Consider the following 24,686-nt stretch of genomic DNA (forward strand, 5'->3'; position numbering starts at 1 on the left):
CCTCTGTCTCACTTGCTGCACTGGATGGATGGTGTTCACTTAATGAGAAGATATTTAATATTTTGGTTTACCCTTTCTGTGCAGCATGTGGCCTCAGGCCTTACTTACTGCACGCTATTGAAACCTTGATATGAAGATGAAATAGTTCATTTCCTCATGGTCTTTTTTGTGACACTCATTGCTGTACTTCCTAAGGGCTTTTCAAGCATTTGTGTATTTATCTTCACAATAGCCTTCACAATAGGAGTATTATTGTCCATTATTGTCCACATTTTATACTGAGGCACAAAGAAATTAAAGTCAAAGGGTCCCTAACTTCAGATGTCTGAGGACATTATTATGAAAATTTATATTATTACCCATCTTTTAGTTGAGCAGTTACCTAATTGGGGGCAAAGGGCCTAGCATATTATTTCATTAGGAGCAGACAGAGCCACATATTTACTCAATGTAATCTTATATATTATTACACTGGCAGTTCTATTTCCCTTTTAGAATTCAAACAGTTGTAAAAGCAGTTTCTTTGCTTGTTTTGAGTGATGGCTATAACTGTGTCATATATTTAGCTCCATAAAAAAGATTGGTTACTTTTTACGCTGTCCTTAAAGGGATGCAGGGCAGTCCTGTCCACGTAGTGCTGTGCATTACAGGACTGTTGCTATCCCTACAGATATTTTGTCAGCCCTTGCTCTCCTCACCACTGGCGATATATTCAGGTCCAGATCTCATTGATTTCAATACCAGCCATGGGCACTTGTCCACGGGTACCCAAAGCTTAGGGTGTCCTAAGCTTAGGTGGGATGTGGAGGCAATCACACAGGGGGAAAAAAAAAAAAAAAAGGCAAACAAGTTATAGCTGCTTGGGAATAGTTTGGTCTTAGAAATTTGCTTAGTATCTCATAGACGTGTCATGGCAGTTGGCCAAATTCAGTTCCTCCTGGCAGCAGTGACCCCCGTAACAAGAGGTAAATGTTTCCACATCTGCTGCTGTCCCTTGCATTTACACCCTTCTTCCCACACACCTTCCATCTTGTGCAGCAGATGCAGGAGAACTACAGGGGTCTCTGTCACTACGTAGGAGTCTCTCACTATATATTCCCACTTCACAGTCACGGTTTAGAGCCTCTTTCATGAAAAAGGGTCATGTCCTCTGGAACAATGTGTGATCATGTAGCTAAGTAAGGATTGTACCACACATACACACACGGTACAGATAACCTTAGCTTGACACTTAGTTCATGAGTCCTCACCATCAAAACCTCCAGACAGTTCCCTTAATGCAGGACTTTCTGTGTGCATATATCCTTTAGTTTTTACAAAAAGAGAGCAACCTCAATATCAAAAGTCTGCCATGTAAATCCAATGTGTCTTCTCGGAGTACTGGAACTGTTAGCTCCCCTGCACGGTTGTGTGCCACCTGCTAATAGCAGCATGTTTTTTTCTTCTGATGAGCCATTTCAGAAGGAAAGGGAGACACGTACTTTGCTCTGGGTTTCACATCTGCTTGTTAATAGCAGAGGGTGGCGATAATTGGAGTCATGGTGACCATTCCAAACTCCCGAGCCAAAGAGACATTGACACTCTGACCATTCCCCTAAACTTGGCTTTTTCCTTCCTGTCACTTCAAAACCCTCTCTCTCTGTCTCCCTCTCTGCCTCCATCCTGTGTCTTCCCCATCCCTGGTTCTGTGACATATCCCATTACTTTTATCCAATTTCAGTTTTTCATCTTTGAGTTTCTCATTTCTGGCCTTTACATCCTGTGAATCTTAATCATCCACCCTGAGCCTGCTGTCCAAACCAAAATCTCTCCTTTTTTCCTTGCCCTCTCTCCCTGGGTCAGTCCCTTTTCCTTAGCCAGCCAGTCCCAACCTCCTGCTCCCATCCCCACCATCCTTTCTAGCACTCCGCCCGCTTGCCCTGATTCAAGTTTCTTCCCTCCTTCTGCTCCTTTTGTGTAGCCTATTCCTTTTTTCCTATCATCAAACCTTTCTCTCTCTGCTCGCATTCCCCTTCACAGCATGGCCCAGGTGGACACAGCCTTCATTTAGCCATGTGGCTGCATACGGATATATATGCCAGACCTTCTGCTCGGCCTCTTAGAGAGGGCTGGTGGGAGGGAGGAGGTCAGAGCTGGGGCCACTGCATCCCTGCTGGGCTCAGACCCAGAGCCGGGAGCCCTCCTGCCCCCGTCTTCCCTCAGCTCCAGGTGCCTGGCTCCATCCGCACGCAGAGTGCGTGGGCTCAGGAACTACGGGAAAGCCGGCTCTCCGTCCCTCAGCTGCTGTGTGGGGCCAGCTTGGTCCCTGCTCGAGAGCAGCTCAGAGTCCTGCCAGCAGCAGCAATGGGGGTGGGAGGCACAGGGGAAATGGAGGATGCTCCATCTCTCTTCTGAGAGTGGCAGTTTCATAGTCTGGTGGGCTTTAGGAGCTGAGAGACACTTTGGCATGCCGAGTGATGCACAGTTTGTGAATTTACTTGTTTCTGAACCTTTAGCTAAATTCCTGCATGTATGAAAATTACTGACTTTTCAAAGTTACCTAAACTCTTCCAGTTTGGGGCAGATATTCACAGGGAAGCAAAAGGCACATCTCTGACACAAAGTTACTCCCTTGCTAAACTGTAGGTTTCTACTTCAAAGCATGAGGCATTTCTACAAAGCAAAGCAGCTTATTTTCTCTTTGGTCTCACTCTCAGAAGTGTTTGAATGGTGCTAGTTGAAAATGTCAAAACCCTAAAACAGAAACATAGAAACAAACAGGAAAAAACCAGCCTGAGGCAGACACCTGGCGTGGGCTGTGTTCAATCCAAGCAGTTAAATTTGGAAAAGTTATAAGCAAATGAAATCAATATATTGTACACAGGCACACTTGAATGGTAAGCAGCAGTGCCGTGACTTCTGTCGGTTCTGTATGGCACCTGCCGCAGTGGTAACTGAGTGCCCTTGTGGTATGGGTTGTATGAATCCCTCTAGTTCCATTTCAACAGCAAAATAAACCCAAAAAGGCACTCTTCTCGTAGTGCAAAGTTTGTTGCATTTCTTTCTTTTGCACTTATAAAACTAGACCTAAGGACTGAGAAGGGTGAAAATCACCAGGGTTTCCCCTACAGTTTTCTCGCTCTGTCGCTCAGTGGTTGGGAGGGGTCCGGAAGGAAGAACAACCTCTGCCCCCTTCACCTGCCGAATTTCAGGTTGACAGAGGTGAGGGTCTTCCCAGCTCTACAGGACTGTGCTGCAGCATCCTGGCTCCATTTTTAGCCTTCACTCAGACAGTGGCTCCAACTTGACACAACTGTATTAATTTGCAGACAAAATGCCTGGTTCTTACTGGTGATGCTCAGAATCTCAGCACAGTTGTTAGATAGCCACTTCCATGTAATAATTTCTCAACCTCATTTTCATATTCATTTTTACAGCAGTAATACTCTTTCTTTTCCTTTACATAGTGCTTGTAAGTATAAGCAACTCTGAACACTGAAAAGATCTGTAAAATAAAGTTTTCATTCCCCATACAGAGCTGGACCATAAATTTCCACAGTGTGTCCCAAGGCAAATACACACAGTTATGATGTTTCTTCTATAAAGAATGCCTCAGTGAATATTGCTGAAGGGACTACCCTTCAGGACAATATGATCCATCAAATGCAGTTATTTGCTCTATCAATTATCAGTATTCTTAGTTTATAAGAAACAGATTGCTATTGGAAATGCAGAAAAGTAGTGAGTCTTAAAAGATAGTAGTTAAACTACAGATTCCCTTGGGGATGGGATAAACATGTCTGCATAGTCATACAGAACCATACTGGCATACAGGCTAGATGGGCCTCCAGGTTGTATAAGATAATTAAATAAAATTATTAATATATTTTAATATATTTTATGGGGAAATTATATATTTTATATCATTAAAGTTCAAATGAGAATATGAACTCAGTTTTCCTTAGTGAGCTAGTTCTAAAAGGTAACACATTCTGGTAGAAAACCTTGAATCCTAGAATCATACTCATAATTATGATTATACATAGTATCATACTCATATTCAAAAAGAAACTCAGAGATCATATATGTGATTAGCAATTTACTTTATGTCACAGAAATCAGTGAAAGCTTTAGATGTTATTTTCAGGGAAGTAGAATGTTGTCATTAGTGACAATTAAGTAGTGAGCCTTGAATAACTGTTTTCTGTCAAAGAAACTGTTTCATGGGGCTTTGCTCTTTTTCATTAACATAAGAATTTCCATGTATCTAGTAGGGATTCAAAGAAAACAATTAAATCTTTAGAATTAGGTGTGAGGAAATTTGTATATGTTTATCAAGAGGGCAATAGTGCTGCTTGCTTCTTAGATGGTTGCTACAAAATATACAAGAGGGACAAGAGTGATATTATCCTTGTATTTTGACTCAGCATTTAAAGTGAGAAGTTTGGCAGCTGACTGCAAGAAAACCCGGGGGGCAAATTGAGAAATGCAGATAAAATGAGAGGGGGAAAAGTCATGGATGCTTTAGGAAGGAGCAGTTAATTCCTACCTGTTTCATGAACTTGTTATTGTGAGTTTCTTATGAAAGGTTTGGTCATTCGAAGTAATTGTTAGGGAGTAGTAAATACTTTGATCAACCTTTATATTGATCAAGATTACAAGAAGATAGGGAAATGTTACGATGAGCTTTGTGTCTTCAAGCGTCATGGATCCCCCATGCTGTGTTTCTGTAGGAGCTTCTAATCTTCCACAATGCTCATCTGACCCATAATTTTTAAAAATTTTGGTTCTGGTCGGTGTTTTTTGTAGCCAGATCAGGGGAGTCTGTCTTTTGTGAGTATCTGGGATTTGCAGTAGAAAGACTATGAGATGGAGCTCTTAGATCCTTTCAGCATCTGGAAGGTCTAGCAAGGTCTTTGCCAAAGTACATTAGCAAATTTTATTTTATTAATAACTCATCTTTTGAATTTTTGCTTGTATAAGGCAGTGGCTTTTAGGCCAGACCAATACATTTGGCCAACCTCTGCTGTCAGGCATGCTGATGCAGACCAATAGCCCAGTAGTCTTTAATGCCTAAATAGTACCTTGCTGTAATAATAACCTGTGGTGTGGTTCTAAATTGATTTCCTGCATTGTACCTCTTCACCTCTGATTACAGATTCTTTCAAATTGCTAATTATTACTATTACTAATACTTGTTATAATCTTGTTTGCTCGTATTTCTTTCATACTTGCATGCTTTGCGGCCATGCTTTGTACATGCAAAGCGGATAAACCTCAGTAAAAATGTACTGAGTCTGAGGAGACATGAAAGCAAGAGCCTCTGTTTTCTTTTAAAAATATGGCAGCAAGCATGTTGCTCTCTGAGCTCTAAGTGGATTTACATATTTAACAGCAGAAGTGCCCGGCCAATAGTCATCACATGGCAGGCAGCACTGCTACAGACCAGCACACCCCTAAATATGTTTTGCAGTGCATTGTTCATATACCTAAACTGCTACATTTAAGTATGCGGTTTTTATCTATTCATTATTTTGGTAAATGTAGATTGCCCAGGACCCTCCGATGTATAATTATATGTTTGAACGAGCACAGCAACTTCACTAGCAGACATTTGTTCTGTAGACATGCTGGGAGAATTATAATTGATGCCTTTTTTATCACTGAATGAAAAAAGATAAAAGTGCTGCTCTAAACTGGAAGTTGAAATAAATTATGTAAAATACATAATTCGCATAATGACTGTCCCTTTATAAATGTTCGTATTAAGTAACCATATCATTTGGGATAATTCCTCCTTGAGGAATGCTGTGAAAGAACAGCTCATTCATTATCTTGACTTGGTGAATTGCTCTAAAACAGCTCCTCTGATGAGAAAATTGATTTAGCATTTCTTTAAACAATTGAAAATAATGCTTGAATTCTATATTTTCCTGTCCAGAAAGTTTCAGTAACTGTCTGCATTATATGGCTTTCACTAGTTAAACTCGAACTCCCCCCCAAAACACATGCATCTACCTCTCCTCTACATGCATATACGCATGCAGAACCTTGCTTTAAAATCCCACCTGGTCTATTAATCACACTGAGAGAGTAATCACTCAGCTGCTGTAATGTAGCTCCCTTGATTCACTGATGCCAGTAATTAAAAGTTTCGGAGTCATACCTGGAAGTTTGAAAGCCACGCATTTATCTACAGGCAGCATACTGCATCTGCTTACTGCCCTCATAAAAGAGCGTCTCTGAGAGCAGGCAACATGTCATTTCCCAAAACTTTTGTCAGGAAAGTTCTTGAAATTAAAAATATGAACTATTGAATTAAGTCTACCACTTGTAGATGTTAAGGAGACAGTTACGGAAGAAAATACAGTAAGGGGAAAAGCACGTAAGCACTATTGTTAGTGGCAAAGATTACGGAGAGGTTGTAAGATTATGTGTAAGGTTATGTGAGTAGGTGAAAGAGAGACAAATTTCTGAAAAAACAGGCAGTGGAAGAGGCCATCTTCCCTTCCAAAAAGAGGGGCTGGTGGGGCACTTACAATTGACCCCAAAGAAAATTCTCTGTGGAAGGAAATTAGCAAGTTGTCTTCCAAAAGGAGCATTGACAGAGAGGGGGAAAAGGGTTTTCTTGCAGATCAAAAGTAAAGATTGACTAGAAGGGTTGCAGGAGGGCATCCTTCAGAAGGGTCTGTTAGTTTGGATAAGCTCCTGCCAAGTGCTTTATATATGGTTTCTTATCTACACTGAATTTCCAAACCTTTTGAGGTTGTCCACCCTGTCTCATCTGTAGGGTTTTTTTAAATTATAATTCAGCCTTTTCTTGTGATCAGCATAGTTGCTATATTTAGATTGCAATCTCACTAGGAGAATACTTTAATTTGTTGCACACCACCAGTCTCTGATTTTGTCTTTGACATTCAAAAAGACACCTTAACAACATTCTCTCTGCTCCCAAGGATTTTGATGGGAACAATTTTGAAATTCAAACCAAACTGTTGTGTTTGTCAAGACCAGGGTGTGTTTGTGCAATTAGAACTAGGCTCACTGTGTTTTTGACAAGTTCTCCCAGGAGGTTTCTAAACATTGAAAACCTTTTAGGATGAAGTTCATGTTTTCTGCATGTGCTTGGCAAAGGCAGATACATTGCGCTGGCATAAAAAGCTGAAATTGCATTTTTCCTCTCTCACACTCAGGAAGTGAGCTTTGCATTGGGGTCAGAGAGGAGGATGTAGAGAAGAGTTATCTTCCCTAATTTTTATTCATATTGGAGGCTATATTTTTGGGCTTATGATTTTGTTCATTCTTTAAGGCATTTAATTTATGTATGCATAACATACAGAGAGTACTGGCAGCGTTTCTCCAAGGGATAAGAAAATGAATGGATTTTTGGAGAGGGAGGGCAGATGGGAAGGGGAGAGCTTAAGTAAATAATTTCTGCAACTATTAAGTGACATACACTCTCTGTAGTAAGAGCGTATTTCATGTCACTGAACGGCAGAGAATGACTAATGTAATGCTGTGGTCTATATGGAAGATCCAGTATAATAATCCAAGCAGCACACTAGTTTTATATAGCCTCTTATTATTACTGAAAATAATAAAACTAGTAGACCTGTACTTATGTAGGAAGACTATTGTTTTCTTATTTTTCTCAAAGTCCCTTTAGTCAAATGACATACAATACGATGAAATAAGGATATCTTATGACAAAGATCATATAGTGGATCTTAACAACTGGATTTTTCCTATCGTTTTGCTTCTGTGTGTTGCTTCTGAGTATGTTTGGTGTCTGATTCAGTAAACAGTTTTGTAACTAAAGAATGTCTTCTTTTAGAAATTGGGAAACTGTTTAATACGATACAATAATACAGTTAGAATTTAATACACTTATAAAAGCACGCTGCACATTATTTTGAGGCTTTGATCCAGTGCTGAGTTCTGTACTCACCAGAAATCATCTGAGATGGGACTGCTACCAGCCTTGAGTACCTCTCATTTTAGCTTTTATAGTCTCTTGTGTTAAACTGGGCGGGGGGGGGGGGCACCTCTGTGTTCCTATCCCTTTTTCCTTATCTAGATGGTTGGTGAAAACCCAGTGGCTGTTCAGCATCTCGGTCTCTGAGGGGACACTGTGAGGCAGAAGACCCTCCGGGCACCACAAGCTGCTGAGTACTCTGAGCTGGCAGTTTTAGTTCTGTGGTCAAGCGTAGTTTCCTGGGTCCGTTGTTGCTGAATTTGGCAGTCTGTATCTCATGCACTGTACCGAGTCTGTGTTTCACACCAGCACAGTTAAGAAGTTTTGTTTTCATTGATTTGTACTTTCCAGGAACTTTGCCAGTCCATTTCTATCAGAGTGAGTGGGCCATTCCATTCAAATTCTGTTGAAATAGGTAATGGTTTGTATTGAATTTTCATTTCAGGGGGCAAAGGGAGGTGCTCCCATTTGATGAGGATGCACCTCACCAGAGCAGCTTGGTGAGCTTCTGCCGTTTAACTTCCTGACCTGGTGAGGGAGTCAAGAGAAACTGTCTCATGTGGTTATTAACATTATTATGATCCACGGAAAAAAGTAGGTAGATCATGACGAACACGGAAGAGGTATTCGGAAGGCATTAGACCAGCCGTCGTTGCCAGTCAAGGCTCACGTATCCTGAAGAACCTCAGTGTGGGAAAGGGCATTTGCTTTGTAGCATGTGCTGACAAGCTGCGAGTGGCTCATCAGGCTCATGGAGTGGGACTCAGCAGAAACACCCCAAGTGTGATTCAGCTTGAAGCTCAGGACTCCTAAATGGAGGTGGTTACAAGGGAGCTAGTTCCCATCCCAGTGAATGGCAACCTAACCCGCACAATAAATGTTAAGAGACTGATTTGGCAGCATGTGTAATGCAAATAAAAATGGACAAAATAAACGCCCATATAACATATATCTGTTTTCACTTGTATCCGAGATTGGTGATGACAGTTTGCAAGCATGTTCAAGAGATACTGATACGCAAGCTAAGCTGATTTTATTTTTACATGCACGTCTCCTAAGCTTTATGTGCTTCCATCCATCCTCTTTTGCTACCCAGACGTGTTTACATCATGACTATGCAAACGTAACTTATGCATTTCCTACTGCCACCCCAACTGATACCAAAGAAGCCACTGTTACTTCTGGAACAGATGTGCCTAATGTCCACGTCACAGCTTTTGAAGATAAAACTGGGGGTAGAGGGGGAACGTGGAGGAGGAGTTCAGGAATGGGATATGTTGCCTTCACGAAATGAAGGCAACTCGTTCGCAAGTACAGTTTGCTGCTACTGCTAATCCTATTAGCAGGCTGAAACTCATGACACAGAACATTATTTTTACTTCAACTAAAAAACAAGAGAGGGAGTTGGGAAGACCAAATATATTCCATATTGCTGTTGTCCCCAAAACAAAAACTTAAGTGCAGATAGACACATCTTGCGAAGCCAGCCTTTCTTCTTTCAGCATTTGCGCACAGTTTCCTTTTTCTTTCCTTGCATATTAAAACTGGTATATTAATTAGCACAAGTTATGAGGAGGAAAATAATTTTGGAAAAGAGTTGTTACTGATGTTCTTAAAGGAAATGAAGTTTACACTGACTTGTTTGCAAACCCCGCATTTAAATTTATGAGACACATTTCTCCTTGTGTTCCGTATGCGTCTGGTGTTTTTACTTTCTGTCGTCTTCTTAAGGTCTATTAATTTTCTCAGTGTCAGTCAAATGCAGCATATAATCCTGTTTTTTTCTTCAACAGAAAATTAGTATTACTGTTTCACTACCTTAATCACAGCAAACTGAACCCTGCAGAAGCACATGTGTAATTTACAGTTACAGCTAAACAAAAACAAGTTGGATGAAGGTTTCAGATTGAGACCATTGGTCCAAACCTGCCATTTCAGATTGTGCTTAATACCAAAGGGCAAGTTTATAGTTTTGTTTGTAACCTGCCCCAAATTTTCTCAGAACAAGTGATGGTAAAACTCTTCAGAGCACATATGAGCTGAAGGAATTTTGTCCAGAAAAGAACAGCTCCTCAGTCATCCATTTCTAACGCTGAGGCAGCTGGTTTACTTTTCATCTGCAGTGAGCCACATACAGTAATCCCCTTTCTCCAGATACTCTTCGTTTCTGTAACACTATTTTTATTATGTCACAAAGCTCATAGCGAGGAAAATATCTGCTCAGGTATTTTACTGCAAATCTATCTTATTGGGTTTAGGCAACACTAAAAAACAAGACATGCAGCAAGAAAATTCATGCATGTGGGTATTTGGAAAGAGAAAGAGGCAATATGCTTTTTAATGCAGCTAAAATTAGGTGGAGACAGTTGCCTTATTGCAAAATGACTTCAGAACTCTAAGTAGAGCTTACTGATCTCAAATAGGTACAAATGGCATTAGCAGTCTTTACAAATCCTGAAATGCTCCAGATTTCATATTACTGTTCAGCTGCAATGTGGGTGTATTTTCCACAATGCAATGCTATGTGTATCAGTGCGTATGTACTCATATTGTTGAAGATGATTACACAGCAATGTATTTAAAATTTATTTTTATTCTCCACATCATAGTCAGATATTTGGTCTTCTAGGGTACCAGAAAGATTGACTGCTCTGTCATAAGTGATTTCCCTTGACAGTAAGCTGTAGTCTCAGTAAATCTGTAAATATAAGTATTGCATATTATTAGTGAATGTTCATTTCTCCTATTCGCCACAGAAATGGCTTTCATAAAGTGTGGCATAGAGGTAGTTAGAAAAAGCGTTACGACTGACTTGCTGGTGGTTTAGGGAAGTTTCACATAGGGAACAAAACGCAGTTTCTTTGCAGGAGCTGATTTCTTTGTCTCTTACAGGTACGCAATACTGTAACATTACCACTTTATTTAGCAGACTCAAGAATGAACTGGAAAAGCTCACACTGGTGTTTCTCATCCAGATGAATTACCTGATAGCTATTTAGCTCAACCAAGGTCAGACATGAGTGAGACAGTAAAGCAAGAGTAGAAGCTTACAAAAATTGGAGAAACACAGAGACAAAATCAAAGAAAATTTACTTTTGATCTGTATTTTCAGCAGTTATGAATAGCTAATCAGGAGGTGAGAGTGAGTTACAAAAAAGAGGAACCTCACAGTGTTACTGAGATATATGAGACCTCACATTTGCCTGGTGGAAAAACTGGTGGATTTGCTCCTAGGACATCCTGGGTATGCACATAGGCTGTACTTAGTGATGTCTGCTGCACCTCTGGCATGGATAAAGTTGTTTCACCTTGGTCCTCTCTGACTCTCATGAGTAGCTAAAACTTAAAGGCTATCTGTAAGAAAGAGCAGTACTTGCCCTCAGCGGGAAATGGTGATTACTGTTGTTCTTGGTCACTAAAGATCTCAAGATGCGAGACCTTCTAGAGTTTGTCTTTTCTTGTGCACTGGCTTGTTTTCAAACACAATTTGTTCCTAATGTAACAGAAAGAATGGATGGCCATTAATTCTTCAGACTACTAGCAATGTTTGTCCGATCAAGGAACAAGCAATGGTCACTAAGGACTGGGGCAGTATTGTGCTAGATGATGCTCAAAGACAACCAAAATACCGCTCCAGTCCTAGAGCATTCCTTTGCTAAAGAAAAGCCAAAAGTTATGGCTGGTTAGTCAGGTGGGTATAAGCAATAGTGGCTTTGTTGCTCAGGATGGCAGGTAGTCCAGGATACCCAATGCATGACATCCGCATGTTTTCTCATAGCAAAGCAGAATTATAAAGGAGAATGAGAAAGGAGAAGGCTCTGCAGCTGATAGGGAACTGCACAGGGGAAAGTTTCTTTAAATAGAGAAAGGATTCATAGTCTGAATTTATAGGCTGATTGAAGGAGCAGCTGTCATTTAGACAGTCTGTACCTAGGGTAGTGAAAGATCTGAAGGGATTTGAATATGAAAAGAAGTGGCCTATATTTTATTTGATCAAAGAACGGTGACATGGTCAAAGAAACAGACTAGGAGAATGGTCTTTGCAGCAGCATTTCTGTATCAGTGAAGAACAACTGCACTTGTGAAGGCCAGAGGGAAAGATGCCGATGTCACTGAACAGCAGATGATGGGAGCCTTGATAAAAACTTCAGCTGTGGGGATTGATAGGAATTGTCATATCTGTGATATATTATGCAGAACAGATCTGTAGTATCAAGGCACTACCGGCTTGTGAGGAGTGGATCGAAGATAACACCCGTGCTGTAGTCACAAGGGAGAGAGAGGGAGTGCCATCTATCACAAATCAGGCATCTGCCAGTGAGTATAGGCATGGATACGGGTCTTTCAGTGAAATGCAAGTGTTTTTATTTTAGTTGGTCTGAAATTTTGAGATTACTTTGAGCTTGCTGTGGAAAAGCTAAGTACCAATCCAGACATTTCAGTAACCGGGATCACTGTTTTGAGGACATGTGCATACACAGCTTTGTCTAGGCTCAAAATGCATTAATGTGTAACTTCAAAGTGCAGAGACCCAGGGCTTGTTTGCAACCTGGGTGGCCTGGGAATCGTTGCCTTTAAATAAGCAGAAACGTATAATAGACTAAAGGATTCTGTAATGATTTTTTAATGGAAGGAGTCATTCAAGGCAAAGCACACACATAAAAATAGGCTGTATTGCTGCTTTGACTCTCAAGGAGGAAGCTATTGCTGTCTCATCATCAGTTTCTCAAGGGGGAACATGAGCAAGACTTGCAGTGGTGGTTCTAGAGAAAGGCCAGGAGCTTGGAGAACTTAAGCAAAGACTGAGGAGAAGAGTGCAAAGATGATGGAGAACGACAGCAAGGTTGTGTGTATGTCCATGCTTTACATTGCCATATAGTGCAGGCATAGCCTTTCTATACCCGTCTCTGGTCCTGGAAGCTGTCATCAGTCTTCTATCTCAGGAGGTTGGAGCTCAGCTGAAGCAGTTATTCCACTGTTACAGTGGATTGTCCATATTTTGAATTCGTTAAATCAAGACTAAGAGATAAAAGGTGTAGCTACGTCTGCAATTAAGGACTTTGTGCCACAGTTCCTGATGTGGTTTTGTGATCGTTGTTGCCGATAACAATCCAAGCAGGTGAAGCCAAAACAGATGAGCAGATCAAATAAAACTTTCTGGACTTGAAAACTATGGATAGATTAGCACTGGTAGTAACAACATGAAGCAGGAGGTCTTTTGAAGAATAACGTGTCATCTTTCACTGTGGGAGCTAAGTAGCCCCACTGAAGCAATACAATTATACAGGTGGTAATGTTAAGAGTAGGTGTATATTTTTCATTTACCGCGGGCTAAAAACCGCAATGTCTATTAAACTTTCTTCCTATTTAAACAAGGTGTTGGCAAAGAACAGAAGGCCAGAAACTGAGCAGTAGAATTGATCTCACAGGCATGAAAGTGAGTTATAGTCATGGCTGTTGACTGCCCTTCTTACGTATGTTTGAATGAAATATTGAAATGATGTTTGTACTTTAGCAGCTCACAGCTGCAGAAATCTCAGCTGCAGAGATCACTGCAAGTTGTAGCATGGCAATGAAGTTAGAGATAACCGCAGAGGAATCAGGCCTTTGTCTCTAATTCCAGCTGTTCATTTTATACTTCAAACACTTGCCAAAATATATAGTCATTGCCTCTCATTAAATTTCCTCTAGCTGTCTGCCTGTCTGCCATGTTCTGAGAGTTGAAACAGACCTAAGAGGTGCAAAGATACCTGAAAACACAGAGTCTTCTACCTCATAAATTAAAAGAATTTTAATAAATTAAACAAAAATTGCTATAGGCAGTTTCTGGAACAAGCACACGTATACACATTCATGTATGCATTTTCTCAGTTCCTTCCCTCTATTTTTGTTTATTTATTATTCCGAGGGGTTTAAAGTACAAATGTGTTCCTAGCATTAAATATAGCATATATCATCACTACTTAAAGCAGAACTATTCAGCGTGCGTTTGTCTGCTTACATGATTATATCTGAGCAGTGTTTATATTATTTTTAAGGTTATTTCATATTTACTGTGTACCAAACACCCTATGAGCTACAATCAGACAGGAGGAGAGGTGAAAGCATGGGACATTTGTTTAAATTAGTTGTTACTGGTTTTTAATCCCAGTCCCATCTTCTCTGTGGCAGTTTTCCCTGGGTGGAAAGGGGCTGGTGGCTGAGGGACGTGGGGTCGTGTGTGCACGAAGCGTGGGATGCGGTCTGCGGAGGGCTAGCGTTGCCCTCCCAGACAGCTTAAGATCCTTGCTGAATCCTGCTGGCACCTGGTCCTGGTCCTCTGGGGCTGGGAGAAATGGCCCAGAGCCTGCAATGAAAACCACCAAGCAGCAAGGAGCACCTCCATCAAGGAGCTCCTGGCTGGGAGCTGGGAGCCCCAGGGCAGCTGCGCATCCTGGCTCGGATGTCAGGACGGGGCTTCTCCAGGCAACGCCTTCTCTTGTCCTCATGTGATTGCAGAGAAGGGCCGGATCATATCAGAAAGTGTGGCTTTGATGCTCAGTTACCATTACTAAAAATATCTAGTTACCATTACTAAAAACACCTTTACTTAAAGACGTGCCAAATCAGTGCTGCCAGCTCCACTGCAGGGTCTTAAATCAGTACCTGGCACGGCAGCAGACTGTGTGCATTTGTTTGGTGTGGGGAACTAGAAGCGAAAGGAAAAAAATCAAAATACCATGATCGCCTCTTTTGCAGCGTCCAGTTTTGTCTGTGCTTCTGGGTTTAATGAGGTAGCTGATGGAAATCAGAGGTGCTCCCTTTGCCCGTTGGAACACTAGGATGAACCCCTCGGTGGTCTTAAATTCATCCTCTGGCTGCCCTTTCCTCATGACTAGAGTGAAATGAGGCAAGAACCTCATTTGATTTGCACATCCCACAAAACTTGCCAGTGAGGTTAGAGACCTCTGTGCAGCTGATTTGAGCCTGCTGGTTCTGGGTTGGTTTCTTCTTCATAAACCGCATAGAATTATACTGCAGGCTCCCCAGCTTGGAAGCCACTGAAATAGGTGAGTATTAGAAATTTGATGCTGATGGGTTTAAAGAAGAAACAATCATAGATGAGTATTAGAAATTTGATGCTGATGGGTTTAAAGAAGAAACAATCTGTTCATATAGTATGAGATACAAATACGAGCTAACAGTACGGTTGTATGGCTTTATTTTTCAAACTCTGCAAGTAGACATGCATTCTAAATACGGTCTTTTGGTCCCAGTTCCTAATGAGATCCCAGATACGGCAGAGAACAGGCACCTCAGCAATAAGGACTAAAGCTCATCAAGTGAACTTTGTGTAATGATGAGCTGAGGACTTAGAGAACACAGCGTACGTCACTCATGTCCCGGAGGGGAGCACAGGCTAATAGCACAGACTGATGTCGGAGACCATGGAGAGAAAACGCCGCGTATGAAAGTGTGACGCAGGCCTGAGCTGCGTTCCCGCGAGGGGAGCGGTTAGATGTATGGGCTTGTACACTTGCACTATTAGTGTACCTATTAACAAATGAGGTAGATTATTCCTTCTAGCACCTTGAATTTCTTGGAAAAATGGTTTTCTGGATTTTGCTGAAATTAAATTGTCTTTTGCTTGTCAGTAAGGAAAAAAAAATGTAACAGAGTCAACAGATTTTGGACAACACTTTCTTAGAATCTAGCTAGCAAAATAGCCACATTTTTGTGCTTGGATTTGACAACCTGATATTGGCACTTGCCCAAAAAGTTAATAGTCATCTGCTCTTCTCCTGCACAGTAATAATACTACAGCTATGTGTCTACAGGTGATAACGTCACTACATGGACAGTAAAGGCTCACACTTTAACCAAAACTGTGAGCCAAATGAAGCCCCAAAGGCTATTTAATCACCTAAACTGAAGCTTCATTTTCCTAAGTGCTGTGGCTGTAGTGACTTGCATGTAAGTCAGTAGGTTTAACTCATTATTTTAGTTTCCTCCTTTTAATATTGCTTTAAAATACATTTTATTGTGTTTTGTTTTATTTTGTTGTTGTTTTTTATTATTTTATTTCTGTGTTTCCTGTGGGACTGTTCTTAAATAACAGATTTTATAACCATACTGATAAAGGTGTTACATTCAAAATGTTATTTATGGGCAAAGAAGAAACACCGTATAAAGCCAAGAATTTATTATTACTATCATTTAAATTTTAACAGTCTAATCCAAGGATCAGTATTAGTTGAGATCTAATTATTACAGAAAATAATACTCCTATGCAGAAAAATGTCTCGGTAATAATAATAATGTCAACATTGTTATACACACACTTCTGAGTTTCTACCACTTTTCCCGGTGTTTCGTCTACCCTCACCCTGCTCCTGCGGGTCCTGAAACGGGCAGTTTCAGCCTTGTGGGGGTCGGTGGGGACATTACAGCGTGTCATTGGCATCTGGAGTCCTTTGCTGGGAAGGGTATGACGTTCATCCGGATGGTTTCTTTTTCCTCACTCTAGGATCTACTGGGGGGCATTCTGACATTTGCTAACATACTTTCAGACCTCGCTGTTTTTTTTACGTGTGTTAGATGCTTTTTTGTTCTCCTTGTGACCCCTAAAAGCAGTTTTGCCCAGCCCCAGATCTGCATTTCTTTAGCTGAGCACTGGTGAGTTGTTTATAGCTGTGAGGTCTCCAGTGCCCGTGTCTCTCTAGCAATGGCAGTAGCATATTACGGGGCTATGGGGTAACAGAGGTCATGATACAATTCAAGCATGCTTCATACAGTGTGGGGTATATATGTAGAAAATGTGAAATAATGTACATGTGAAAGGCAGCCATGGTTTGGGGTGTCAAATATGTATTTTTCTAATGGGCTTTCCTCTCACCTGTCTGTTATAATGTAAACGGTAGCACACTGTTGGGGTTGGATCTCCCTGTTTTGATTTGTTTTATGAAATATTTTTCAGTCTCAATAGCTGTTTGCTGAAACAAATAATACAGTAAATTGCACATCTGATAGAGCTGGCACTCTAGTTACTCATTATCAGGTAATATTCATACAGATGAGAAAAAATGATGAACTTTTTTATAAAATTCAGATGCAAAGACACACTCTAATGCAAAATTCTGTACGGTGGAATTTCATCTCTAAATCGGCAAAAGGCATTGGGGCAAGGTAAGAGGAGGAGGCCAGATTTATAGTCCCATGTTTACTTATTTCTAATGCAGAGTCCACAGCTCTCCATTCATTTATCTTCAGGAATATGTAATATTTTTATTGCTGGGTGAGAGTATGTATCACTTGCTTAACATGAGACACCAGTCCAGAGATGTATACTAGATACTGTGGACTGAGAGTGTACACCCATCAAATTTTTATCTTTTTGAATGTTTATCTGCCTGCAAGGGGATGGCTGCGGATGCGGGTAAGGGGCTGTGCAGCTGGGCAGTCATCACCGTGCATCGTGACCAGGAGTGCGTGCGCTGCGTTAGTGATAAGGCAAAAGGAGAGCATCCTTATTTCTCTTATCTTCTGCATCTGTAAGTTGGCACTTTCTGTACCGCTGTGAACATTGAGAACCAGGTGCAGAGGGTCAGGTTTTCTCCTTGCTTTTACTCTTCTTAATCCATTTAACTCAGTATCACAAGCAGTTAGCAGAAATCAGCTGCTGTTAGTGTTTGGGCCGTGCTACTCCCTGCTGATAAAACCCTTCCGTTTCCCTTCCACTGTAGAAAATGTTGGAGCCCTTAGCAATTCTTGGAAGTTGTTATATACAGTGATTTATTTTTCAGAGATAATTTTTAGGTTTGAATCATTTTTTTTTTCATTACCCTGGTAGGAAAGTTTCCAGCCTTAGAAAACTGGGGAAAAAAAACCGTCCTTTTGGGGAGGTGGCTGCACGGGAATGGTTTTCATATGAAGGAAACACAAGTCACTCACAGAGCTCTTCCCCTTTCAGATTCCTTTATCTTACTTTTAGTAATCCAGGGGCTTGTTGCACTCCGTGGTGGTGTACAAACCCAGGGGTATGCACGGGAACAGGGTCAGTACATTTTTAGCAGCAGATCACCAGCAGTCCGCAGCACATGGAGTAGCCACTCTGACAGTAATTGCAGTGATTCCAGCACTATTGCCAGGCTTTCAGTTTTGGCTCTAATGAGCCATGCTATTATATATCAAGTGACTGATGGTGGGTGCAGATAACCAAGCGAAAAATTCCTTTAAATGTAGCTCCTCCTCAGCTGGGTTACCACATGCTACCAAAATACGCGCAACGGTAGGTAAGAGGTTCCACATTTCCAGCATTACCTGGTCAGCTGGAACACGTCAGCGGAGAAAACTGTGCTTGGACTGATTATGCTGAAGTGCCTGCACTTGCAGGGAGTCTTTATTTAAATATATTAAGACCAAATACAGAAAACACCCTGTAAGTTGAACAAGTAGAAATCAGATATATGAAATGTTTGAAAGGGTCAAGCCTTCTTTGCCAATTTCTTCCCTGTAAACTGTTTGCCAAATTAGTAACAGACGTTGTAACTAGTATTGCAAGGTTTCTATGTGGGTATTCATATGCTTAGGCTATTTTGCACTATCAGCTGGTACAGTGGCTTCAATATTGTCATTCTGAGGTGAACTTTTAAACACACGGAGTTGAAGTAAAAATCATTTTGTAATATCTAATATAAACAAGGCGTTCTATTTCAAGTGGTTCAGTCAAACTTTAAAATAAAGAAAATCCAATAACGGTAGGCTTAAAAATAGAACATTTCCCTTCTATTAATTTCAGCCCTTTTAAAGGGCAAAAATATACCATGAAAGCTTATATTTAGGCTCTTACTTTTCTTTTTTTAACAGGACTGGGAGTTTCCACATTTTATGGGTGATGTTGAAGTGAATCTTCCCGGCTTGCCATCTGCACACATGCAGTTCAAAGTACCTTATTTCCAAAAGATCTTCAAAGAGGAATATCACATCCATATAACAGGTATGTAATCTTACAGATTTTGACATAGTCACACAGTGAACTGCTTCTGTGTAATAAATGTATGCTAAAATGTTCTTAACCACATACTTTTGTGTGTGTGTGTCCCAGATTACTGTTTTTCTATCTGTTTATCTGTCCATGTCCATATCATCCATATATAAACTTCTCAGGGAAATGAGGAATCTGTATCTTACAGATCAGAGACACCTGCTCTTTTCCACGGATTTCAGCAACTTCTTGTGACACTAAGTAATACCTAATGTAGCTTCAGAGATCTTTTATCTAAAATTACTCTCTAGGGGAATTAGTGGCTTATTTCATTTTCAAATCTCTTATGCTTTCAGATGCCTTTGCTATGATTTATGCTAATATCTTTTCATAACTTTGGTCATTCTCATCTGGCAAAGGCCACTCATAACCATACTCCCATCAGTCATCTAACCAGAAGCAGACAGTTAAATAACTTCAAATAAAATAGAACTGCAGTTATTCAAATGGGTGGTACATATAGATAAAAAGTATCTGATTCTTGCATACTGTGAGACAGTATTTTAATAAAAGTAGGGAACAAAAAAGAGAAGAAGGTTAAATAGGGATAAATATTTTGATTTTACCTTCAAGCTATGCAGAAGGAGCACAGCTCCTCACTCTACACTGGGAAGAATTGGATAATAATGGATAGCAGAAGAATGCAGGTGTGAATTAACAGGGGTCTTTAAGTGCTAATAGAAACAATCACGGCACATGATACTGTACAGGAATAAGATAGATGAGGGCATCCAGTGACACAGCCATGTGAAACTCCTGCAGAGCAGGGACAAAAGGAGCATTCAGAGATGATACAAAGATAAGGCCAAGAGCTAGCAGGTGAGTCACAAGCTCACCAGGCAGCAAAAGCCGAGGGAAGAAAATGTGCTGAGGAGGAGAGGATGGCAAACCCAAGACTCAGTCGAGAGAGGCTGAATGAGGCCTCAGAAAAGGCACTTTCAGCAGAGAAGGCAGAAATCTGAGGGATCAGATTAAAAACCAGAAAAGAAGAGTAAATGAGTGCAAAAGTTCCCTGCTGGCTACTGAAAGAGGGAAGGCAAGTGGACCAGTATGAAGTGCAGATGGAGGGATGGCAAGTTTTTCAAAATTGGATGTAGGTGCCCTGCTGGAATACTGAGAGAGAACAGCCAGCCAGCAAGAGGGAAGAAGGGCTGGGGCATGTCTGAGTGAGACCGTTTGAGCTACTAGTGGTTTATGGAACAGGATGAAGTAAATGATCTCATGATCAGTGACTAGAAGGTGTAGGGTGAGAAAAGGTGGGATGTGTACATGATGAACACATTTTTCTCTCCCAAGTGAGCAAAAAGGGAGAGAGAAAAAAAGAATATAAGCATCAAATATTTGATTTGAAGTATAGGCAGGGTATTCAGGGCTAGTGAAAAAGATTTTTTTTCTACTTCTCAAGACTAGCGCATGAATTTGGAGAGGCTCAGTCCCACAAGGCTCCCAGATGCCCTGCAGTTATTCCATTGTATAAGGAGAAATAGTGGAATGGGTGCACAGAGGAGCGTGTACAGTGACCGAGGAATGATAGGGTGGGCTGCGCCATCAGATACAGAAACTCAGGATATAATTAATGTAGATGAAAAACAGTGGGTGGGGGAAGAGGGACTGAACAGCAAAGAACAGCTTTGCATTGTAGAAGAGACAGGGATATTGATGATAATCAGGGAAGAGCAAAAAATAAGCAATGGCAAAGAACATAAATTAGGGATCAGAAATACAACTGCTAACAGTGCTGCTGTTTGAAAACAGACCAAGCAAGAGAAACCAATATTTATTCATTGTAGAGTCTTCTGCAGAGAGGACTAGAGGCCTTTCTGATTTTCTGGTGAGAAGGTGTTCTTTTAATAAGGATGAGCTAATTAATAGGAGCTGAGGAATATTTTTCCTGTCTCAATATAAGCAAGATCCATTTATTAGATTCACTAGACAAATCAATCCATTTGACTGCATGTCACGTACTCGGTCTACGGAGTGCCTGTTTTATCTCGGTGCTACACCACCCTTTAGGAGTTCTAATAAACAGCCATAACACATGGCACAAGAACCTCCCTTTGGGTAAGTTTTGCTTGAACCATCTGTTCTTGCCATCAGTTCTTGTCTTAGGTTAGGGTATCATCTTGGATCATTTTCAAGCTCTAGTTATTGTGTGGATGTGTAGATACTTGTAATTTTCTACTCAAACCAAGGAGCTAATAAAAGAAAGAAAGAACCAGTTCAATATATATATCACAAGATGAATGTAATCCAATCTAAAATGAGGGTAGAGAGTGATGCACATGAATGCAACTGCAGCAGATGACATGGGGGTAGGACACTGCTACTGGCAGCAAGCCTGCTGTATTTAAGTCCTGTTTAATACATGGGATCCAGAGTGTTAAATTTAACCATAAGACTTCTTTGTAGTAACAAGCAGGAAAAGAAGACTAAGGCCTGAATATCATTTATTTTAGTACTTGCCATAGGGATAAAGTCAGGCTGTGAATCTATGACCTGTGCCCTGATTTGTAGAAACTGGAAATATTCTTCATACATTCTTTTACAGTCTGTTTTGATCACTGTTGTTTGATATAAATAAGAGCAGCAGCCCTAGGACTCCCCTGAGCATCCCCATTCTGTGCTGGATTGCTCTTATGAGCAACAGTCCTACAAAGAAGCAGCTCTAAGTAAAGGGACATTCAGAGGAGTAAAGGACTTTAAACCACCTTTCCATCGGTGTGTGCTTCATGGCTTCACGCAAGTTCTGTACAGATGAAGGATTTCACAGTTACATGCTCTGTGTTGCCAACTCTTCCGATTTTATCACGCATTAAGAGAGTTGCTTTTCTTTTTCTTTTTTTCTTTTTTGCTATTTTGTCTTAAAGTCTTAGCTCCTGAATTCAGTGACTGCATGAGAATTTCAGCTTTCATAAAATAAAGCTCATGATTGCAGGGGAAAAAAATGAAATGTTGTTTCTGCATAACTCCATGTCTAAAAAAGCAGATAAATAAAACAGTACTAAGTGTATTATTTTTAACCCATCTTGCTACTTTAAACTAGTAACATGCTTTCTTAGGCCTGACTTGCGATTTTTGAATGTTGTAAGTTGGCAGTAATATTGAATCAACATCGGCAGCCTGTAGCTGATACACTTCAGTGTAATTTTAAATTTACTACCAAAAGCATATCTCATTTTTACTGGTAACCGAATACCTCTTTTTGCTCAAATTTCTTTGCATCTAGGAACTCTATCAAGCATCTACTCAGTATTAAATAATTTTATCCTGTTTTGATAGCTGCTTTTATCTATGAACATAAAAAATAACTTGAATTCCTGCTTCTTCATAACTCATCTGGATTTCCCTTGACAGATGGTTCCTTGAAAAGTGCATGTTTTCCTTCTTGGGCTGCTGTTTATGAAAATACATAGTCTATCCTAGTTTCTATAATACCCAGGGAAATTTGTAAAACTTAAAAGTAAATTTTGTTACTTCAGATTCTTTCATGGTTAAAAGGCACTAGGGGGGCTGGTGGTACCCTTTAATAGCAGCACTGGGGATCCAAGAGCATCTGCTGTCAAGTATGCAGATAAGTTTCAAATAGGAAATGTTAAGGTTTGGATATCAAAACAGATGGGAAATTTTTCTGTGTGTTTATAAATGTGTTTCTGAGTGCTGATCTAGCCAGAATCCCCTTCCACCCGAGGAGAAATCATCATCTTCATGGCTGGCAAGTGGCTAGCATGGCTGGCTTGTGGAGTTAAACCAATGTGTGTCTAGATTCAGGCCAAGCATCACCTACACAGGGAAGCCTGAGGGAGCCTGTGGGCAAAAATAGAAAGGTTATAGGTAAAACCAGAACTGTCTGTGCACACAGATGTGAAAAAACCTCAGAGGATTTGTGACTTAGTTCAGCTGTGAGTGGGTCTGTACGTGTATCTAGCTAATAACTCTAATGTGACAGAAGATATGAAGAACATTTCAAAGATACCTGAATGTTTTACAGAGGTACCTGAATGTTTTTAAAAACAAATTGCAGTTGAGATAAGAGTCTAAAGTCAACATTTCCTACACTAGCCTCTGGCTGCTGTTGCACAGCATGAAGCTGCTTGAGTCTAGCCTTAATATGTGGACTTTTCACATTTCCTCTTGACCTCAGGCGGGATGCTGAGGACTGGTTTCTACATGAGATCTCTTTTTTTGGACATGACTGTTCTGTTACAGAGTGGACATACAAAAATAAGAATGCTCCAGAATCAGCAGCTGGTTTGGGATATTTGGACCTTTGGGATCTGCCTCAATTGGCCAGTAAATCAGTTGCCTGTGGGATTGTGGACTGGTCACTGAACCTCTCAGAGACCTTATCAGCCTCTTTAAAAATGACCGCTGCCCAAAGATCTTGTTCAGCTGGTAAAAATGGGTACCTTTCTGGAAAAAGAAAAATCCACACCTCTCTCACTGTAAGAAGGTCCCTGGCATTCACGTGCAGTGCACAGTTGTTCAGCTTCAGCAGGGAGGGAATAGTGTGTCTAAGCAGAGTCCTGTATAGGCTGGTGTTCAGAGCATGGTCCTCTGATGCAGGTCCAAACTGGCATAAATGGTCATTGTTCAGGGTCAAGGTTTCCCTTATGGTGAGTGCTCTACCCACGAGGATACAATCCTCCTCAACAGCCACGCTTTCTCAGAAAACAAGGACTGAGTTTTCATTGCCAAACAGTGGTTGTAGGCTACAATGCCTAGAAAAGGGTGTCACATTTTGCTCTGTAGCCTCACAAGGACATCCAGTGCATGCTCTTCTACATCCCTCCAGTTTTTCTTTTTGGGGTTTATTGCACCAAATTTCAATATTGCACCACGTTTCCCAATACACCAAACCATATTCCTGACTATCCAAACGTCATGGGTAGCCTGTAAGGATGTCAACATTGTGAAAGCCTGTTATTAACCAGGTCTTTTTTTAGGTAGTGCATTGCTGAATGACACAGCCTATTTTACCACCTAATTTTCTTCATTGTAACTTCGTTGAAGAATCTGGCTATAATTCTTTGCAGTTTGCTGAAACGATTAACTAGCCTTTCAGTCTTAAGAGCTGATTTTACTACATTCTTCCATTTCCAGTGTCTATGAAAAAATCCACATGCTCCAAGAAGGGCTAAATGGTGCCAGGTGTATGCCAGTATTCTTGGCCACACAGACCTCACTGGAGTAGAGCCAGCCCTAGAGCAATAGTGGTACTGATCCTACAGAAATGGGTTAAGAAGCAAATTAAATGACTTCATAGTGTGGGGTTCCATTTTCCCGTACCATTTTTCATCTGAAATGAACGTGGAAGCACTGTAAAAGAAATTATAAATATATTTTTAAAGAAAATTAATATCTATAGCTTCATAATATATTTATTCTGATGATTTGAAAAACTACAAACTTGAGCTTGTTTATGCACAAGGTGACTTCTGATTTACCAAACTTATTTCCTATATAAACTTGCTATATGACCTAAAATTTGCTATAAAAAGCATTATGCTAAAATTAAGTTGCAATAGACAATCATTTGAAATTATACATATACATCTACATATACATATACACAGATTATACACATGTATAATGTTAAAGGTTGGTCAGTGTAAGTCTCAAAAATTACTTGTCACAGGGAATTATGATCAAATAGATGTTTGTGAGTGGCGACTGCCAGGCCTCTTGGTTCAGTCTGCTTCAACGTATTTA

The 24,686-nt window shown here is 40.5% G+C and overlaps 1 protein-coding gene across 1 annotated transcript in view; it reads left to right on the forward strand.

The window, feature by feature from the left end:
* Positions 1–24,686, forward strand: part of TMEM117 (transmembrane protein 117) — a gene marked incomplete at its 3' end in the record, with an annotated part of 236,074 nt that overhangs the window by 206,150 nt on the left and 5,238 nt on the right. Inside the window, exon 6 of the mRNA XM_082002533.1 lies at positions 18,800–18,929. Within this exon, the coding sequence (XP_081858659.1) occupies positions 18,800–18,929 (130 nt within the window). The remainder of the gene's footprint in view (positions 1–18,799; positions 18,930–24,686) is intronic.

Source organism: Phaethon aethereus, assembly GCF_964289735.1.
Source record: "Phaethon aethereus genome assembly, chromosome: 1".
Lineage (NCBI taxonomy): Eukaryota > Metazoa > Chordata > Aves > Phaethontiformes > Phaethontidae > Phaethon > Phaethon aethereus.